The sequence below is a fragment of the Amphiura filiformis genome, chromosome 15 (assembly GCF_039555335.1).
Source record: "Amphiura filiformis chromosome 15, Afil_fr2py, whole genome shotgun sequence".
Lineage (NCBI taxonomy): Eukaryota > Metazoa > Echinodermata > Ophiuroidea > Amphilepidida > Amphiuridae > Amphiura > Amphiura filiformis.
The window spans coordinates 9,644,411-9,658,369 of record NC_092642.1 but is presented as its reverse complement, the minus strand read 5'-3'; the positions used below and the strand labels follow the sequence as shown (position 1 = coordinate 9,658,369).

Below are 13,959 nucleotides of genomic sequence, written 5' to 3'. Positions count from 1 at the left end.
ACCACCCTTGAAGCATTTCTTACCGATCCCTAGAATTTAGAATTTACCAACTCACGTACGTGTCGTCATTCAGTACTGCAATAAAACTCATCAGTGATTCTAGACAATATCACAATCTGTGTTAAATTACGCTGGCGGCGTGTATTTTATTTTTATTTTTAAATTATGTTACAATGCTACGGCGACTTCACTTCAACATTTATGTTTGCATTTCAATATTATGTTACATAATTTCTGGACAGGTCGTAAATATTGGAGATCGAAGCTTTTATTTTTCTTTCACATGTTTTCATTTTTCCGCTGCGCGCATGAAAACCCCTGAACTGGTATGCAAAAATGAATAGATGCGCTCAAACTTAAAAATATGCGCTGTACGCGCAGAAACGCAGGTTAGCGCGACCCCTGCATCTCATAGCTTCTCATATCCATAATTTTATCATCCCCTCCCTCAGCTCAGACGGAGTAAGATAGTCACCAGGATAGTCACAGGGTTGTAAAAGCTGTAAAAAAAGATTTTTTTTTTAAATGTGACATTCTATGGATTATGAGCCTACAATTTGACAAAACCAAACATACCCAGGTGGTATATATTGATATTATGAATTCCCCGCTATCAAGTGTTAGTTGGTTTATTAGTTCCCACAAAGCTGAACTTGATACCTTCCTTCAGGAATAAAAGGTTTTCGTCAGCAGTTAGTAAAAAACGTCCCATAGGGCCTACTGATTATATTTAAGCGTTAAGGTCAAGGTGGCTTTTTGTTGTGGCAATCATACATTTTTTAGCCAAGTCATAGCGGACATTTTGTGAGTCTTCGTAGACATCTAGGGCGAGTTTCTTGATGGGTGGCTTAGCAGTTCGCTAGTCTAGCCTCAAGGCTAACGAGGTTGTAAGACCAGGCTTTTAAACTGCAAACCCGTTTTTTGAAGCATCGACCATTAGCCCTGTTATCGATACAGTTTTTTGAAGTCAATTTATCAGAAGCAAATTATGCGACATATCAAAACAGTATCGATATATTGACACATTTTCAAGATGCAATTTATGTTTCTTCAATGTTTATTATACAACAGAAGAGGCCCCTACATAACAACATGAGCGTGCAAAATCTCTTGGGGGATCTTCTGGAGGGGTTTGAGATGACATGATGGCTCAGCTTGGAATTGGGAGATGGGAATTTGGGATAATAAGTATGTGTGCCATATCGTTTTGTGTATCGATACTACCAAATGTTGAGTGTACCAACATGTCGGAAATCTGAATTTTCCGATTATCAATACTTTTGACAATCGATAATGAGCCTATCGACCATAGCCTCAAGTCTTAGCCTTGTATGCCAGGCCTCAATATTAGGTAAAAAACCTTACCCAACTCATGAGGTTGTTCATGGGTTGGGTAAGGATTTTTTACCCAATATTGGGTAAATTACTGAAAGTAACCTGATGATGGTTAAAATTTACTAAAAAAATGTTGGGTAAAAAACCCTACCCAACTGGTTTCTTACCCAGTGTTCAAAACGTGTCAATGCCTGCTATCAGCAGTAGATAGCACAATGGTTTTCAAATAAGGCTTGGTTATGTTTATACACTCACAACAAATTATCATTATAATATAATTATTGTTCCTTTTGTTTATAAACATTCTTGTTTCACTTTCGTTTGGCACAACCCGGGTGGGTTATACCCTTTTGGCATTACGAGATATATCTATTAAAAACCAAAAGGCAAGTGACGGAGTAAATGAATATTAACCCGGACCTTAATATAAGGAGTGTCATTCAGGGGGGTATTTTTTATTACCGTACATTCTTTACTTTTTTTCTCTTTCATTTGACACATGGGGAGGGGTTCATTATCAAAATGGTCGGTCGGTCAGTCAGTCAGTATAAGTACTATATCACATATCCCTGCTATTAAAGTAAGCTACTGCACACTTTGATAAGTTAGAGTTATGGTCCAGCAAAAACGACTCTTGGAAAACATTTCTCATCTTGGAAACATACCCTGTATGTTGATGGTAGCTATTATGCCAGGACTGTCTTTGAAATCCAATTTTCATATTCAAGTGTGAATTGTAACTGTCAACTGTTATCCAAATAAGGTAGCCACTTAACATATTTACTATGACACCTGTTCTGGGAACCAGTTAAGCTGATTTACATCCTCTTCCAGACTGACATGATGAAACTTTCTAGATGTACAAAATGTAGGGAGGGATTGCAAGTTTCACACATAGGCATAATGCCTGTATTAGCTGCATGAGTAGTCAGTTCAGAGAAATTATGGATTTTTGTTTTTGGGAAGAGTACTTCAAACTTGGCATGTTGTACAGTTACTTAGCAATCAGTACATTGCTTACCTCATTCTATTGTTATTAATTGACACATGATTGCCCTGTACCAGAGCTGTTCTTGCTCTGAACTCCACCAGAAAGTAAAGGCTATGTATTTCTCAGCTCCTGAAGTGATCATGGTCAATAATGTATCCACTTGAACTGTTACCAATATGTTCTGTTTTCTAGATCCTGCACCTTTCTCCTCCAGTGGTGCTTTGCTGCTAACAAAATGTGCGCAATTTTTGCCTAGATTATGTACTAGTTTTAGCATAATCAATAGTGTAAGAATGGTGCACCAAATGGCTTCAATTGGACCTTGATTTTCAAACAATTTACTACTTCTCTCTCAGGGGCACCCTGGGAGGGGCACATCCCCTCCAACATTACATACAAGTATGAGCGTAACATGCAGCACATCACCCATACCTACCGCCACTTTGCTCGTGCTGCTCAATTTGTCAATTAACCTGAGCATCCACACTTAGAAAAATGCTCCCTTGAATCCCAAAAAAAATTTTACCGGCAGAACAAAAGTATGCTAATCACTTAGAAAAATGCTCCCTTGAATCCCAAAAAAATTTTACCAGCAGAACAAAAGTATGCTAATCACTTAGAAAAATGCTCCCTTGAATCCCAAAAAAAATTTTACCGGCAGAACAAAAGTATGCTAATCAAATTATGTCTGCAAACGTTTTCAATAAATATATGATATGAAATGACAGAGAGATGGGGAATGAAAGAGTGGGGTTTTAAGCTCTATGACATCATTGTTGCATAATTATTTACAAAGCTTAGTTATATTTTACAAATTTTATGAATTATAAATTTATTTTCTCCAAGATCACACTTTCAGTGTTGCACACACAAAAGTTAGGAAATTAGCAAATCCTGAACATTTTGCAGATTTCAGTAATGAAATTGTGGTTTGTTCAGAGGTGCGTACGCAGGATTACAAGGAATGTCTTCTGGAATTTTCAGGAGAGCACTTCTGGAGGAATAGCTCTTGTGGAGCCTTCAAAGAGAGCTGTTTAGAGCATTTAGAATGTAAGGAGAGAATGGTCAACTAAGGAGAGCTAAAAATACTCTCCTATATCAGATTTAAAGAGAGTTGTAGAGAGCAATAGCTCTCGCTATCCTCAAAAGGCAGTCCCTGGATTAGCACGCCACTCCCCCCTGCGTACGTGCCTGCTTGACATACCTGACAGCAGACTCTGAATTAAAACTGTATTGTAGTTCAAGTTGCAGTTGACCAATCTATTGCTAAACATGCTAAAGTTGTGTGTCAATAGAATTGTAATACGTACTCAAGTATTCTGAACATTGCATTTCAAATTCGCTTTAAAAAATGCATTGCAGTGAATGCACGATAAATTAACTAATAGTGGTCTTGTGACACAAAGTTTTTTTTCAATGCCTGGACAAGATAGGATGCATTAAATATTTACCCCCTTATTGATTTCATAGTCAGAAATAGCCCCTCGAGTGTGACAAGCATTGTATGCCCACAATTCCCTCAAAGATGGGTTGATCAATGACAAGTTGGCGATTTGTTTTCTTATCGATGCCAGCCTTATCAATTCAATTGATGTCTTGTAAAGAAAAACAAGTCCTCATATTATGTTATTGATAAAGCTCCTTAATTCTCAGTAAATACTTTACCATGACCTTTTTGGGGGGGGGCTTTGGTTTGGTATGTCAGAATAAAATTGAATTTTCATTGTGTATCATATTGGCTGTCTTTTGATACCATGACCTATGTACCAATTTGTAAACTTATATATTTTGCATTTCTAAAATGTTTTTAAAGTTTTGTTGACAAGCAGTAGCTGAGCATTTGCTTATTAATAACTTTCATGGGAAATGTCATTGATTTTAACTTGTTGGATTCTTTCATTATTTGCAATTCGCAATTTGTGAATAATGACTTTTATCACCTGTTCCGGGTTATGGTCAATACTAGAAAGTTGATGTAGCAAGAAATGAAAGAAGCTTATCTTAGAAACTATTGGCCAGTTGCAGGAGGGACGGGAGGGAGCTAATTTGTGGTGGTGCCAATATACTCCCAATGCAATATACCTCTAGGCCAAGTGTTTTTAACTGCAAATAACTTGAACTGGTTTGCCAGCATTGTTTTACTTTTTTTATTTTTTGCTTTCTTTCAAATGCAACATACTTTCAGATGATGAGAAAGTTTCAATGACAATGTCTTTGCAGGTGCCACTGTGTGCCCCTTTGTTTCTTGTTAGTTTACCTGCTGCCCAAGAGCAAATCCACTTATTGTGCATGGGTTTAATTTTCATTCAGGTTGTGAAAATGTAACTATAAATCTAGAGCCATGTAACAAAATTGTTTTCAAAATTCATATTGTGTCACATTTCATGGGTATTGTAGTGTAAAGTTATCTTCTTTTGAACAATTATCTTTTTCTTTACTGAATAAAATGCGCTAAGAATAAAGTTTTTATTTGCATCACAGAAAAAAACAGTGTTGCATCGTGGAACCAGTCAAGTACCTGTAGACATAACAAGTCCGTTACTCAAGCCCGGGCTCAAGCCCCCCTAACATAGTAACTGCATGTACCCAAGACAAAAGCATTACAAGGCCTTAGTTACAGATACCATGTTTTGACATGGGTGTAAAATGAAGAATAGTAATAAATGTATCAAACCGTTATCAAACCATGATCAAATAATCACAGAAATCATTAATTGTTACGCATACAAAGGCGTACATTATGTCAACATTGGCATTGTAAAGCTATCTCATTGATAATGGCTCTATTACATTGATTAGCTGTCAGCAGTTAACATGGTTGCAAAGAGACGGCCTGGGTGAGATCCATTATGCTTGTGTAGAACACATCCAGGGGACACTTAGTTAATGTTCAACTGAGTTACATTGTGGGCAACAGTTTTATTGTTTATTTGAAAACAGTGATTATGTTTTGTGATATATGAAAGAATTTCTTTCTTCATATCACTGTTTTTTAAAGAGCTCTAAGAGTTCTAAATTTAAATGCATCTATTAAAATCTATTGAATTCAAATTTTGGGCACCACCCCTAACGCTCCTTCAAGTCCCTGGGAGAGCCAGGGACTTTGGCTATGTCTCTGAGCTTTCTCACACACATACTGTAGGATATGTTTTCTGTTTAGTAAAGGGGGGGGGGTCCCATTCTCCCAGGGACCTTTGGCATTATTGTTGACTGGCAAGTGGTCTTCCGGTATGTAAATAAATACACACATTTGTAGGAATAATGATAGGCGTGTCTATGACTATCATAGGCATGTCCACATGGTGGGCTTTTTGCTTAAAGCAACATGACTCTCAAGCATGAACTGGAGGAAATCCACTGTGTGAAATGTATTGAGGATTCCAATTCCTAAGTTTGTCCCAAAAAAATCTAGGGGATTTTGTGATATCCCCGAATGATCCTCAAGGGGTCCATTTTGCTATATTTCTTGGGTGCTGAGTTCATCTATGGTATTAATATTACCCCCTTAATTAATATGGTTTTTCATTTGGCGTGTCACTAGAGAGATCACAGTTAAGCTTCTGGTTGTACATGCTGTATTTCCAAAGCTGATGTCATTGCAAAACTCATGGATTCTAGTCTTCACTGATCCGTGTGGACAGGCAGTCAGGGATTGACATAGGAATCGCAATTCTCAAGTACGCTGAACAGTGAACATACGCTAGACTATGTGGTCAAATATTAATGAGATAAGATATCTGGTATGTGACTTAGCACCTTAAAAATTACTAATGGTAGTTAATTGCACTTCTTTTTGAGCTTTGTTGCTTTAGTATACATGGTCATTTTCACGGTAAAGGGTGTAACTTTGGATTTTTAACATTTTAATCCGTAGTGTTCTAATAAAGCCACAGAATTCCATGATTTTTGGCCACATAAGTCATCTAGTTAGCAGCTACCTTGGGTAGCATAATCAGCTTTGGGAGTTACTGCATTCAGTTTTAGCAGGCTTAAATGTACTTAATATTGCCATTTTGAAAAACTATAAAAAACAGTAACATTTTTGTAAAACCCTGTGTTTTCTTCAGTTAGTTCATGGATTATTTTTCTTATCCTGAAAGTACAGTCATATGTTCAGTAAACACTGCCACATTAGATTTAATTGTGAACGGCCCTGTATTTTTGAGAACCGGACTTGATATTTGTCGTTTGGAGGCTTCATTTTCCGTTAACAATTGTTAACAAACTTTGTGGGTGTAGCTTTGGTTCATAATTCTTGGTTATTTCTTCACTTCTTCTTGATTCATAACAGTTGTTATCTTAACTTGAAATGGGTAACAAAAATTAGCCGATTTGCAAGCTTTTAAAATTTTTATAAAATCTTGACTTCAAATAGCCGTTTTTCCGTTAACTTTTTTGAAGCCTCCGAAACAAACTGTTCAGCAAGCTTGTGCAAATATAAATAAAAGAGCTCATCCAATCTATTTATCAAAATGTAGCAAAGTAGATCCTCAAGTCACATGTTTTTAAATCGTGGAGATATATATCACCGTTTGAAAATGGGACCCAATACAAACTTTCCGTTAACAATTGAAGCCTCCGAAACAAATGAAGCCTCCGAAACAACAATAAACTTAATTATCATCTATGCATATCTAAATTGGTGTGTTTCATACTGATATCTGCATTGTAATTATTACTTGATATGTGCAGAATGTCATAAATTTAAAAAAAAATTGACATTATGGTTAATGTTTGAAAAATATACTGATACCTTAAAAAGCCTGTTTCGGAGGCTTCACATGCAAAAAACACCATACTTAACAAATGGGTGAAAAAATTAATGTGTGATAAATCTACAATATCTGCCGCATAGAATCATTGATTCAATACACACAAGAAAATAACAGCTTAGATGATCCTAACACACTTGTTTTCAAAAAACTACTTCTGCAATGTTTAACAATTGTTAACATGAAGCATACAAAAAAAAAAAATGACTTGCTGTGATAATTTAATTTTGTCACAACTGAAATTCAATACTTAGAAGCAAAGCATGAAAACTGGTAATTGTGATATTTTTTACCTATTTTTTATGTCAACTTGTAGTAGTTAGCTAAATATTTTACTTTTATGATCACCTGTGTTGTTAACTGAAGCCTCCGAAACACAAATCGCTTGAATTGCCAATTCTAAAAATAACTCCAATTTCTGTGAAACTTGGCTGGGAGGTTCCTTTCATCAAGTAGTATGTGCACATGAAGTTAGACATTCAAATTATTTTAGGAACCCAATTAAAACTTAAAAATATGTTTAAGGTTTGGAAATTTCCATTGTAAATGACACTTGATGTTAAAAATTTTCAAAACTGCAATTACAAACATAGCAAAACATGGTATAAAATTTAACTTATATCTGTTGACTTACTTTGGAATGGAATTTCACATGTATTCCAGCTTTCATGTCAAAATTTTCTGAGGTTATGTAAAATACATTTTTTCTTAGATTTTAACCAAAATGTTATGCAAATGTCAAATTTTTTATTAGAAATCAAAAAGTTTAAGCCTTGAAACATTATTTTACTGGAATTTAAGTTGCTTCTATGCATGATTTCAGTAAACAGAAACATATTTAAGTGGTTTGAAATTTTGACCCTAAAAATCAAAAGTTACACCCTTTACCGTGAAAATGACCGTATACTATCTTGGCTACATCCATATAGTGAAAAAGTATGTTTCAAAGCATTTTTGCAATTGAAAAAGCCCACAGGTCTCCAGTTCATGTGGATCATAATGTACCGCAAATAATGAGCATGAGTGGTCAGTTGTCACTTTAGGTTTTACCCTACTTCATCATTTGGGAGTTTCCTCTAAGGGGTAGGAACATTGGGCTATTATATGAGTGGTGCACACTATACAGAGTGCAAACAAAATGTCCCAGCAAAATGTTGAGTTGTTATAAAGTAATGAGCATCCTACAGAGGGGTGAAAACATTGGGCTGTTCCACAGAGTAGTGCACACCCGGTACATGTAGAGCTGCACATCCCTGCTTGAATTCACTGGTAAATTATCAGCATATTTTGCATCCCATCCACCCTATCTTCATATTTTGTGTGGTTCATTTGGCAAATCCACCACAAATGTTTGGTTTCCTTGAAAGTTGTGAAATTTATTTGAAATTATAGATTTGCTCACTCACCATGCTCACTGTCTGTAATCATGATGTTAAGCAAGGTGAGGGATTTACAGAATTACAATCCAGTGAAGTATAATTTCCAGACAGATAATCTGTATTTAAACCTTATTCAATTAGAGAAGTAAAAACAGCAAAACATAACAAATGTGAATTGTGTTGGTTGCTAAGGCTTTTCACATGAGTAACATTCAGGGATATAATATCTCTAATGTCTAGAGTTAAAGAGGTCCAAACTGTCAAATTAAGAGGTACAAGGACCAATCACTGCACTGAAGAAACAGCCCCCTACTGTAACTTTTGTCTGCCAGTCGGGGGATTTATTACCCCTTATTGGGGGGGATGAAGAACTTGTTTTGCTTTTCAGTCAGATGTAGCTCTCTTCAGATTGTTTTTCTTATTTTTACTGGTTTATTTTCAACCATATTTCCCTTTCCAAAATGGCATTTTGCAATGTGTAGCCGACTGGAGCAACTGTGTGTCCTACCCCTCCAGGCTTGTTCAGTAATATCGTATCATGTAGAATACTGCCCTCTATGTAGCAGCAGCAGTATCTCTACTACCATAACAATCATAAAATTCTGTGTTTTATCTGTACAGTTTGCATTCTTGGTTAAAGTTAAAGCGATTGATATGAAGCTAAAATGAATGATGAGTCATAACTAAATAAAAGAATTTACCAAATTGTCCCTATTTCATTGGTTTTTTTTTTCAGCAATTTGAAACAGTGATCATCTCTTTATAGAAAGCATGTAGCCCAATTTGATGTGATGTTCACCCGGGGGGTCACTCAGAATTATACTTGTAAGCATCAGCGTGAAAGAAAACATGGATTTAGGGTGGTTTTGAAAAGCAAAACGAGGATCTGCAATTAGGGTGTCAAAACACTAATTTTACTAGAAGAAGGGGTGTTTTAGGGTAGTCTTTTTTAAATCACCCAATTAACGGCCATGAGTGGTGGCATATTTATCAAGTTATTCTGCACAAAAGAGTAGTTTTCGAGCGATTTTACAAACCAGATTTTAAAAAAGTTCGGAGCCAATTTGCAACAGTGTCAGTATAGCCGATCATCATTCACTGCACACGCAATGTCTATCCTAGGGGCAAATTTCAAACCAATTCCTCGCTTAGGGTGTTTTTATAATGTCTCTCCATGTTTAAGGGCAAATTACAAACCAATTCCTCGCTTAGGGTGTTTTTATTTGAGTAAACTCCATTTTGGGTTAGTTTGACAAATTTTCAACATCCTCGCTTAGTGTAATTTTTATAAGTCAATTCACGCGCCTGCTTACAACTTTTATACATGAGTGCCCCCCTGGGGATGTTCAGCCAAGAAATTCAAATTGTGGAATTATGCCACAAATTATCAGTTTTCCACCTGAATTAAATTATCTAGCAGCATGTTTTACAGTAAAAAATACACAATATAATTGGGCTGAGGTAAAATGCCTGCCAAATTTGATTCCATTATCCTGAGTTTGTGCATACTTGTCGTTTGTTTGTTGATGCTCGTTGTCATAGTGATGGCTGATTGCTAATGGGTTCATTAATGTAATTAGCCTGGGTGTTGATACTTGATGCATAGGTACTGTGTTTACATATCGTTAGTTAATCTAATTTGGTCAAATTTGCAAATTGGTATAATTTCTTGATCCAATATCAGTAGTGCTGTGTGTGCATTGTATCTTGGCTTTTTCTTGTTTTTCTTTTAATTTAAATTAATTAATAAAAAATATACATCCAAATGGAATTGGGCTTTAAGTATTTTTTTTTTATAAAATAAAAATACATCCACAGGGAATAGAAATCTTTTCATATTAAAAAAATAAAATACATAAAACCCATCTTCATGTAAGAACAAAATGTGTACAGGAAAACTGAACCAAATTGCCATTTGCTACAAATAGCTAAATAGCCACAAACAACACAATACACATGAATATGACCATGTCCTTAATAATATATTATGCAGGTATGGGCCGAGATGTAAACAATAACATGAATTTGCCATCTTGTTTGTAATATGTCTCCATGGAAACTACTGATAACAACAACCACTTTGAATGTCAATTCTACACACATCTCATCAAAATGATCAATATTGTCAATTTTTTTTAATGAAAAAGCTGTGTACTACTTTTAATCATTTGGTTTTCATGTGTCACTTGGTATTGAACAAGCTTGGTAGATATTTTTATAATATTGAACAAGAATAACTCTAATTTTACCATGTCATTGATTCGTTCAGTTCTGGTTTGTCAGTAGCCCTCTGGCTCCAACGCTGTACCTGCTGTTAGCGAAGGCTGACAACACACACCAGTTATGCTAGCTTGAAGATACATCTCTTGGGTGACAAATATTTGCAGTCAAGAAAAATTCATCAATATACAAAATCATGGGAAAATTAATTTTACACTACAATTGCATGTGCATACTGTTAGCTTTCCTATATTGAGTGTGTTCACACTGGGGTAAAAGTCAAGATTTGGTGTACAATTGGTATCTGTGTAGTTCTCATTCATTTTGTGAAAATTCAACACATCAAACATTTTCTGTATTGGAATACTGCATCTCTTACTGGAATGGACTGTGTGTGTGTAAACATAGTTTAGCATAATAATTGCGTATCCCTGGACTTACATAGAGTAATTTTGCGTTTTTGCAAATTGCAATTCGCTGGCTAGCTTATGAATTTAATTGATAGTAAAATATTTCAAATTTTCAATAGCAGAATCATTGACATATATTTTATGCTGCTATGCTGCTAATAAAATTGTGAAAATTTATAGATGGAAGTCATGCTTACTTAATTGTCTCATCTTAAAGAAAAGATGAGCATCTGGTAACACTGATGCAGCTGTCATTCTCTTATAGATATATAGATAGATAGAAGGACATACATCTGTATGTCATGTTTGACACTCAGATTGACTTCAATGGATCTGCACAACCTATGCATGGAAAACAAAGCATGCTGATGTTGAAGCTATCGGAGAAACATTGTCATCGATTACAACCATGATTATTTGTGACTATAGCAATCGTTGGCTGGGAGATTTAGTGAAGTGAAGTGGAAAGTGGGAGCATGGTGATAAATAAAACCCGATGCGAGGATGGCTAAATGGAAGGAATGCAATGCATCGTATCGTAGTGGATATAAGTGAAATTTATTAAGGAGCGACGAGATGCTAGATTAACTAACACAGCTGTATTTAAATAGTATATTATGTTTATGTTTGGTTAACAACCAGTGGAGGAGCAATACTAATTAATGAACAAAATTCAAATTTGCGTTCCACCTGGGCTCCGTTATTGATCATGAGACGGAATACATCGGGAATGTGTATCGTATGGAAATGTACCATATCAGTTTCTGCTGTGGAGTCGATACATCGTATAGCAGTGCCTGAACTTTTAATGTTAAAGTGTATGATGGTTGAATGCTAATATATGAGCTGGGAGACACAATGATTTGGACAGGATGATATATATAACATGATTGAATGATTGGACATTCTACAAAGAAATATTTTAAAGTACAGGAAAAACATTTCGGGACTGAGTTTTTAATGAGTAAAAGTCACAATAGATTTGCTAACACAAACAAAGCTATTTATTCCTGGGTATTTTCTGGAGAAAAAAAACCCAGTTTTTTCATGACTTGTATTGAAATGGTCTTGAGATGCTTTTGTCTTCTAATTGGGTCTGTGAAATTGCATTTGCACATGCATTAAGACAATCAGCAATTACTGAACTTCTCAGGAAGAAAACATACATTTGCATCGTTTGTTATGACATCCGAGAATCCCATTAAAATAATTGGCTACATTTGCTTTTGAATTGCATTGTCATACACAGGTTTTAATCGTTGAACCAAACGAACCACACGCCTTATTTGCATAAGGAACCAAAGCCCTGAGGTGGAAGTTGAACTCTCTGGGGTTGCTAGAGAAATTTGATGAGGTATAATTATACCCATTCCAAACAGTGGTTGTTGGAAAGTCGTTAGTTCGTCGTTTAAAATGCAGGAGTACCTCTGGAATTATTTTCAAAATTTGCATATTGCTATAATGGTTTCTTAATTTGAGGGAAGAAAGGACTTGCTGATTAGCTCTGATTTGAAGTGGAATAGTGGATGCACAAAATCAAAGATTCTGTGTCTTTATTATACAACAGATGAGGGCTATTTCTCTCAGATGAAAATAAAAAGAGATCACTTTGCTTCGCTTCGCTTCTGAGTGATATGGTATCATATAATAATAGCAGAAAATGTCATCTACTTGGAAGTCTTTTTTTTTATACAGTCAAGGTCTTTAACCCTGAAGAATGCAGAGCAGATGTCTGACCTTTCCTTAAAGTTGAAGTGCATGACTTGTGTTAAGCTGCAGTTTATCCTACAAAATTGATAATATACATCAGAGAAGTAGTAAAACAGGAATGTTTGGCTACCTATAGCTATGTGCAGCATACATGTAAGGCAGTGTTCTTGGAACAAGCAGATAATGAAATGGTACCATTTAACCATCAACCATGGATCAAGATGGAGCAAGTGTACCTACAACATGATGAATAGCATTAGACTGAGTGCCTAGTAGTATGCCTGTTTCACTGCCTTCTGTATCCCCTGGTAAGCTTAGATCTACACCTCGCAATGGAAAGAACAGTAAGCGCACCACACGCAAACCTACAGCGCACAAATCGGCACCTTGTATGCGAACTCTGGGTAAACCTCGTAAGAGTTCGGTGAATAGTTTTGGTTGTAGCTCACGACTTAGCAATGGTTCTACTTCGAGCTATACATGTAAGACTGGTACATGTACTACCACTACCAGTGGTAGCAATGGGATAGAGAATTATACAGATTGGCCCCTTTGTTGTGGGGTGACTAACAGTGCAAGATCCAATATGACTCGAATCAGCACAATATTGTCGCCTAGGATCTCAAGTGCTGCTACATATCCATGTCGGAAGAAAAAAGAAAGGCGACCTCTACGTCAAAGTGGGAAAATCGTATCGCATAGTCATAGGCTACCCAAGGATGGTGATGAGGCGGCTCAGATTTTGTCAACTGTGCTTCTGATGTACGTGGGTATAAAATATGTATGAGGGGGATTGTGTTTTGAGGAATGAAACTTAGTGAAAGAAAAACTAGATTTGAAAGAAAAATAGATTCTTCAGGGAAGTGTAAACTTTCTTGCTGGAGAGTGTAAACTTCTCTGATTCTACAAAAAATAAAAATGGGCGAATAAATAAATAAAATGGAAAAATTGGGAGTATTGCTGCAGTGCAGGCAATCGTATTATAGTCTATGAAAATTCATTCCAATTAATACAAATGTACAAGCTACTGCTTAAATACGACCACTACCATCTACACAGGCAGGTGATCACCAGCCAAAATAATAATATTGAAGTCCGAATTTAAAAGACTAGTTTATGTATGATCACAGTGGTATGATACA

The 13,959-nt window shown here is 35.9% G+C and overlaps 1 protein-coding gene across 4 annotated transcripts in view; it reads left to right on the top strand.

Annotated features, from left to right (window-relative positions):
• Positions 1–13,959, top strand: part of LOC140171218 (protein FAM149B1-like) — a 64,113-nt gene that overhangs the window by 19,581 nt on the left and 30,573 nt on the right. For 2 of the 4 annotated variants that reach the window (XR_011861577.1, XM_072194433.1), the window contains exon 1: positions 12,177–13,579. The exons of the other annotated variants lie outside the window; for them this stretch is intronic. Coding sequence is in view for 1 of the 2 variants with exons in the window: in XM_072194433.1 (XP_072050534.1) it covers positions 13,095–13,579 (485 nt within the window). In the remaining variant the exon portion in view is untranslated. Of the gene's footprint in view, positions 1–12,176; positions 13,580–13,959 lie in introns of those variants that run through there. 4 annotated transcript variants of the gene reach the window in all.